Source organism: Pipra filicauda, unplaced genomic scaffold (genome assembly GCF_003945595.2).
Source record: "Pipra filicauda isolate LSUMZ 115617 unplaced genomic scaffold, ASM394559v2 scaffold35_size7292922_pilon, whole genome shotgun sequence".
Lineage (NCBI taxonomy): Eukaryota > Metazoa > Chordata > Aves > Passeriformes > Pipridae > Pipra > Pipra filicauda.
Genome location: NW_024104487.1, coordinates 5,545,285 through 5,553,199, shown reverse-complemented (window position 1 = coordinate 5,553,199; position 7,915 = coordinate 5,545,285). Strand labels below are relative to the sequence as shown.

The following is a 7,915-nucleotide window of genomic DNA, read 5'->3' as shown; positions in this document are numbered from 1 at the left end:
AACACCCTGCCTCTAAGGATTTGCAGGGCCTTGGAAATATGCTTAATTTAAACAGAAGTCTAGAAGTACTCTTAATTCAACCCAAGAGCAAATTAACTCTGAAAGGGATTATCTTACTCTCTCTTTCCCTGGCCATGGGGTCCCACTGCCCCTTTTGCGCAGTTTCCATGCAGTGGGTTGGATTGGTGTGAGATGAAATCATTATTCCATAAGATCATTCACATTACAGAGCTGTACCCTGGGATTCTGTCATTAAAACCCCCACAAGTGGTCCTCTAAAAGCCCTGCTTTTAACCATGCCAGAGTAGTGAAAGAAGGCATTTACACATTTTCCCCAAAGACCCAGTCCTTCCATCAGTCCTCAGAGCAGTTTGCTGACTGAATCTTCTATGTATTTAAATAATTTATCGTATGAATAAATACATTTATGCTGAGGGAAGGGGTTGACTGCTGGGACGCAGTAATGCCAACACAACAAAATTGAAGCTGGGGAGATGGAGGAAATGAACCTGTAACAATGGCAAGTGGTATCGTCTGCTCAGGCAGCAAGAGACAGCTGTGACCACGTCTGAAATGCGAGTGTGGGGACACACAGAGGAACATCTAAAAAGGGCTTTAGAATTAGCAGAGCTGAGCAAAAAAGAAGCTGCTGGTTTTGAGCTGCAAAAATATGTTTGTTATAAAATGACTGAAAATGAAATTGCAAGTTTTATGTGTCATTCCAAATTTTTCCGTTTGGAAAGTGTATAAGGAACATTCCTGTGCCTTTTACTTTCCACTGACATTTAAGAAACAGAAGTCTCAACTCCTGCCAAACAATCTGTCACCCCAAGCCCTTGACCTGGGCAACAGATGAAGGCATGTTACAGATGCATGGAGCGCAAAGACTGAAAATATTAAAAGCCAGATCTCAAGTAATGTAATCTGGCTATGGTCCAGCTTAAACCAGCTGCTGATCAGCTCCATAAAGATCTTACAGCAGTAACAGTTGGGGGAACGGTGGTTTGCACGCGGTGAGCACCGATGAGGGTTATCTAACTAGGCATGCTTTGCTTGCATTTGTGGCCAGGAGATTGATTATATAGAGGATTTTTAAAATCCCTCTTTCTTTAGCTGTTCTTCAAAGAAATCATTACATGCCACAGTCAAAGCAGCAACCAGAATGACAAATTCATTAAAATCCAATTCATTGTCATCATTGGAGTCCAGATCTTTCATAATCTTATCGACCAGGAGTGGGTCCTTTTGGCCCTAAAGAGAAAGAAAATTGACTTAGCTGTGCAGATATTGAATGTGTAATTCTGACACACCCAGCAGTACAGCCCACTGCTATGTTATGAGACTTGTGCTATTAAATAAAATGCAGCATCAAATATGCACCTGAACAGTAAAACAGCATCAGAAACTGAAGACAGTGCAGCTCTTAGAAGGAATACAGGTACTAAACAGGCACTGAAGTGAATCAAACAGATTTTAGGAGATGGTGAGCATGGATTCCTTTTGACAAAATAGATCTATAATGTGCATTTCTCTATCATCCTTTAACAAAAAGTACTTAGATTTTCAACAAGCTATTCCTAAGTGGTCATTTTATACATCCATTCATCACATTCAGAAGATCTCTTCTTGACAAAAAACACATCCTATTCAGGGGGAGTAAGAACATTGAATCTCAGGATAATAAATAATAGCCAAGATTAAAGGAAAATTCAATTCAAGAAAACAGATATAATGTAAAGAAAAATCCTGCTGGTGGTCATAGGGTCCACAATAATTTTTACAATTAAGAGGATACATAAAAACATTATTATTAATGCTTTCAATTCCATAAAAGCATCCATGCTGTGTAATGTAAAACACAAATGTGCAAAGAGATATTGAGATCAGCAGCTTATCACCGAAAGGCTTTTCTCAGCATCCCTCTGCAAGGCACACAAGCGGCTGTACTGTGTGGCCAGTGTGCACAAGCTACTTTCCTGTCTCATGAGAACTGGTTGCTGCATTTAGTTCTTCAAGGATTTATCTATATCTTATTATTGAAAATGAAACAAACAAACAAACTAACTAATTAAAGCCTTATTGAGCATTGATTTTGTTGCTGCTTCTAGGCTGGCCTCGCCCCCCTGCTCAAAAGTGCTGAGGAACATGCAGAGCACAGGTACCCACCTCTGCTGCTGGTGGTACATGGCAGGGCACTGGGGCTCGACCACTCTCTGAAAACACACTTCTTAAATGGGACATTTGACCTCATATCCTTCTGTACAGCTCCACGAAGAACTGTCATCTGAGAAGCTGTGGCAGGATGGGCCTTGCAGAAGGAGATGCTATTCCTACCCAAATACTTGGACAGCTGCTTATCCCACCCATGAAACAGTAATCCAGGAGGTTCAGAAGATGCATCTTACTGAAAGGAAGTCAGTAAGCTCACTGGCGAGAAGCTCCTTGAGTTCTCCTTTACTGAGCTTGTATCTGTCTCCTTCTTTGCCAGAGTAGTGATGGAAAATCTTGATCAAGGTGTCCATTGCATCCTTCAGTGGTGTGGTCATAGCAGTGAGTGGGAGAGCTGTGGGGCAAAGATACAGAGTCAGTGACATTGCAGAGGAACCAAACCAAGTGCCAGTCTCTGGGAAGAGACGGAGGGCCAGCTAAAGAGAGAAATTGTTACCCAGACTGAAAAGTTGGGCTTTCAGTTGGTCCATCTCCTTATATGCATCTGAGCAAGGATGGACCGTAATAAAATAAAACATTGTCCTGAACTCACAAGCAATTATTTCAAGAAGTAAATGGAAAGGAAGGTTTTTATTTCAGAAAGTGATCTACTGTGCATCTATTTTGCAAAGCTGCTGTAAAGGGAAATCTTTTGCACCCATAAGTGAAAACACGGGGAAAATGAAGGCTTACCCCCTACCTGCTCATTTAAAAGTTTTCTCAAGAAAATAAGTTCAACAAATACCAGCAGCCAAAGTGAGTGCACATTGATAAAGAAAGCTCCACATCAGTTTAGAGATGGTTAGAGGAAGACCACCAGTAATAAAGATGAAAGTGTCAGCTTTCAATTTACTCTGTTGTTTGCTTGGGCTGACCCTTTTTCATGTAAATTGCCTGCAATATAAATAAATGTGAGCTGAGCACCACAAGGTTTGCTTCATCGAGCATGCAGTCAGAAGGTACACAGAGAAGCAACACCATGAAAAAAAAAGATGGAAATACAATTACTTGCAGAGTATCTGACTCAAAAAGTAACTAAAAGTAGAAATCAGGTATAAGGGAAACACTGTTGATTAGGCCCCAGGAGAAAGTTAAAAAAGCGAGAATGCACTTCAAAGTAAGACTGGAGTCCTGAACAATAACACTGTGCAAAGGCTAAGACTTACCTGCTCTACAGTCTAGCTGAGGTGTATGCAAGAAAATACTCAGATCACAGAAGGTGACGGTCACTTTCCTTTCAAAATGCATGCACAGGCTCTTGTTTATCAGGCTGAAAGGGTAGATTACACAAATAGAGACAGACGTATAATTGTCACAAGAATGGTGGGTCTTCTGTTTCCACCTGCATTTGCCTACTCTGTTCAATAAAAGCCTCTTGCTGTAACTGGGTCACTGAAATATGCACTAGGCAGATCAGAGAGCTGTGTTTGGAACGTAGGAGATATTTTTTAACATATGACCTTTCACAAATATGCCCATTTAGGGGCCTAAAGGTCAAAATTAGAAAATGTTAACAATCACCAAGTCAGTATAAAATAGCTTTCCATAATTTTCAAAAGAACTCTTTCTAATCTGTCTTTCAACACTTCTACAGTCTAAGTACCACATATCCCTTGAGACATCTACCTTAATTGTCAGAGATATCTGTAAACCTAAAACATTGCCTCTTTCTGAATGAAATTCTTGCTGTATCTTCAGGAGGAAATGAGGGAACTGGTTTCAGAGGAATGGAATTCCAGCATGTCCTGATCAACAGGCTTAGATTTATTTTTATAGTTCTGCACAACAACTGCAGTTCAGCATCTCTCCCTGAATAAATGACCTTGCCGCTGGAGGGCTTTGTCTGTCCCAACCCCAGAGACTCATTGACCCTGGGATTGATGGCTGGGGGATGCAGGAAACAGCAGCTTCACCATGGTGGGTCCTACTTACTACCCAAGATACCAGATAACCACAGTTTTCGTGACAGACACATGTAATGTAAAACTGCTTGCGCTGGGTTTGGTTTCCCTCAGTAAAGCCTTCTTCTACCTGTTGCACACACATGTCCAGGAAGCACAACTGTACAGATGAACAGGGCACAGAGCTGCAGCTCATTCTCTGTTTCATTCCAGCCAGAGGGAAAGACAATGAGGTGGGCTCTTGTCTTGGCCTCTGGGAAAAAAGGGAGGGAAGAAGGGAGCCAGGCACATAAAAATACTGGATTCCAGTGATGTAGGAAGTGACCATGTGTAAAGTGTTATTTTTGAAACAGGCAGGCTGTTCCGTCTAGAGGTGCCTGCAGACACACACAGTGCTGTGCACAGGGCAGACACCTTCACTCTCCATTGCTGTGGTTGTGAGTGCTCACCAGGGAAGGGGAGACCCAGTGCCCAGGTACATTTTAGAAATGGTCCAGGTGGAAACGAGAGGAACAAGAGGAACCTAATCTCTCCTGGAGTCAGAGGAGAGCTGGGGAGGAGAGCTGCTTTCCATACCTCTTCTGTATTTGGCAATAGCTCACGGGTGCTTGGTTTTGTGTAGGGAAGTCCCTATGCTTCAGTAAGCACTTGGACCTAGCTGGACCATATGCAGCACGTGGGAGAAGTACATTGGTGATATCAGGCACAGCACATCTCTTCCACTCAGTTCTGGGAATTCTCTGTATCTGCAGATGCAGAAGAAAAAGCATGGAGCCCTGCATGTAGCTACAGCCACAGGGTCCTGTCTTGCCTGCGATTCACTAAGGCTTGTAACTATTGTTCAGAAATATTAACCAGATAAAGATAAAAATACTTGGTTTAGGGTTTGGGTGTGGGGTTTTTTGTTTTGTTTTGTTCCCCTCCTCCCCCCATTTATTCAACAACAGTTTCACCCTCAAACAGAAAAAAAAACACAGCTGAGTTAATACATAAGTATGAAATCCTTCTGTTTGTCTATATATTATTACACTGATCCTCTGGTTAATGAATATTGCAAATTAATTATCTAAGCAGAGTCTACAGGAGGTACAACTTCCAGGAAGTGGGTGTAAACTTTCAGAGCTGCCATCCTCAGGACAGAAGAAAGACATCAGCTTAATAATTTATACAGTGATATAATATGTGCAGTCTCTTTCAATAGCTCCTTTCACTCCACTTTCTTTTCCACACTAGTGGATGACATGTGCACAGTGAACAGCTGCACTGAGCTGCACTTGTTTGTTAAGAGGTCCATGCCATTTGCTGTGTCCAGTCCTTTCCTTTCTGGCTAGTGAAATCCTGCCAGTGGCTCCAGTGACAGCAGAGGTCTCACAGCTTCTGTGAAGGCAAGTCCAAGTGCCTACTCAAAATTCATGATTATCAGTCAACTGTTTTTAATCCCTCATCTGACACTCCAACAAAATCTGGTTTACTAGGATAGCTAATGGGCACTGGAGATAAATAAAGTCAAAGTAGACTGAAGCACTTCTGTACCAGGCTAGGACCTGACTTCATGTCAGCAACCACCATTCCCTCATCAATCCTCACCCTGCACTCTGCTTTCCATCAGACTAAACACAGGAGCAACACCAGGTGTGTGGCTGAGAGAGAGAGTGGAACTGCAGCATGGCCAGAGACATGGTGAAGATCAGTGCCTTCCTCATTCATGATCAAACTTTGTCCTTCACAGCCTGCCAGATCACACAGTGCTGGTGGGAAGGCACCTCTGACATGCCTAGTTCCACTGCCTGCTCAAAACTGGATGACCTCCAGCATCAGACTAGGCAGCCACAGCTTTGTTTAGTTAAATTCTGAAAACCTCCAAGAAAAGAGATTTAACAATGGCTTCAAACTGACAGTGTAGGTTTAGATTAGATATAAGGAAGAAATTCTTTACTGTGAGGATGGTGACACTAGAACAGGTTGCCCAGAGAAGGTGTGGCTGCCCCATCCCTTGAAGTGTTCAAGGCCAGGTGGATGGGGCTCTGAGCAACATGGTCTAGTGAAAGGTGTCCCTAGCCATGGCAGGGGTGTGGGAACTAGATAATCTTTAAGGTCCCTTCCAAACCAAACTTTTCTATGATTCCACCGGAGAATGCTGAGAGAGGTGGAGGTTGTTCCTTGCCCTGTAAATCTGAGAAAGGACCCAACCAACAGTGACTGCTTCCTTTAATTTTAGTTGGGGTAATGTAAACATGCACTCAGCTGGGAGGCTCTGTGGGACTGCTTTTCCCCTCCTGCGTGGAGACAGGGCAGTCAGACCACAGGCAGAAAATCTTACTGCTGGTCTCTGTTCCCCAGAAAAATTAGCAGAGTTCTGCCTTGTGTGAAATCAGTCAGTCATTGATACAGGTCAGCAGTCTTCTTCCTCCACAGCTGGGAAGGAGAAGCTTTGGCTTATTCACCAGGATTTTTCCATTATATATTCTTGAGACAACATGACACAAACTGCCTTTAAGCCAGAGCAGTTTATAAAGTGTCATTCTAAGCCACAGTAAAATACTAGTCAGCTTAAGTGTGAGAATCTTGTACTTGGGGCATCTGGCTTTCAACATTTGCCAGAATGCATATGGGGAATATTTTCTCACAAGTAATTATTGTGCTGGGGAAGGCAAGTCGGCTTCCCACCTATATCCTATCATTATTTATTTTTCCCAAACTCACACTTGTGTTCTTTGTTCCCTTCCTCCCCCAAGAACATATGTTCTTCGTATGAACATATTTTGAATCAATATTGTACCCTCAAAGTGGGAAAAGGTGAAATGGGAAGTAACAGGGAATGCAAGGCTCAGAAGGATGTTTATACTACACACTAAAAAGCCTGTGTTAGATCAGACCCTAGATTAGACTGAAGAGTGTATTAAATAGGTAAGGAGTTTATAAGAGACTTACATTTGAACCATCATTTCTTGTTAAATTATAATGTGCATTTTCACATTTTTAGTATTGTTAGCATTTTCATTAGTGGTTTGTTTCCATATCTGGGTGGCTGATTGATTTATTCATTTATATCAGGCATGTCTCTCTCCCCTGCAGGTTCTGGTTCACATCTTCAAGACTGTTTTAACTGCTGTGATCCCACAGAAAGCAGAATAGCAAAGAACTGTTAAATCTCTTGCTAATAGCTTTTACCACATAAATTTGGTGGTTTATTCCATAGGCATCTTTTTAATGGGTTACACTTCAAAGGCTGCCCAACTGAAGCATATCTTGATATTCTCTGCTGAGTGCTGAGTTTTGGACAAGCTTATACATGTCTTTTCCAAATACATAACTTACTTTTTCACTGAACCGTCCAGATCATTGAACTCTGTCTGTTCCCATAGCGGTCATTTCTCTTGTGATACCCACTTGGCATTGTCTGTACTTGAGGTACTGACTCCAGTTACCACCTACTGCTTTCTTCTCCTCAGAGGAAACTGGTCACCATTTCATTCCGCTGCCAGCAACCATTCATTATTAGCTTGTGAAGGCAACATCAAATTGTATATGAATGTACTGTTATCTGTAAAATAGAGTAGAAATTTTTCATTAACCCTAAACTGGAGTTCTGAAGTATTTCTGGCTACAGTTCTTTCTTCTTCATAAGCCTCTGAAGCAGATGTATCTATGCAGCAATTTATGATTTTAATGCAGTCTATCTACACCCAGGAAGGATGTCAAAGTAATGTAAAATATCCTGGTGTAAACACAGAGTCTGAGATAGCTCTGCCTCAGGTAGTGGCAGGGGATCCTGTGACAGGGCATCTCAGTGACAGCTGGCTTTG

General features: G+C 42.2%; 1 protein-coding gene across 2 annotated transcripts; it reads right to left on the bottom strand.

Moving 5' to 3' along the window:
* Positions 1–371: 371 nt before the first annotated feature.
* On the bottom strand, positions 372–7,665 carry S100Z (S100 calcium binding protein Z). Of its 2 annotated transcripts, none has more exons than XM_027709984.2 (4): positions 7,428–7,665; positions 3,375–3,478; positions 2,406–2,563; positions 372–1,251 (listed from the first exon to the last, which is right to left on the bottom strand). In XM_027709984.2, exons 2-4 carry the CDS (start codon positions 3,454–3,456, stop codon positions 1,093–1,095), a joined length of 399 nt encoding a protein of 132 aa, XP_027565785.2. In that variant the 5' UTR covers positions 3,457–3,478; positions 7,428–7,665; the 3' UTR covers positions 372–1,092. The 2 variants fall into 2 exon arrangements, with proteins under 2 accessions (XP_027565785.2, XP_039240498.1); XM_039384564.1 differs by lacking the exon at positions 7,428–7,665 and adding an exon at positions 4,686–4,912.
* Positions 7,666–7,915: the final 250 nt, after the last annotated feature.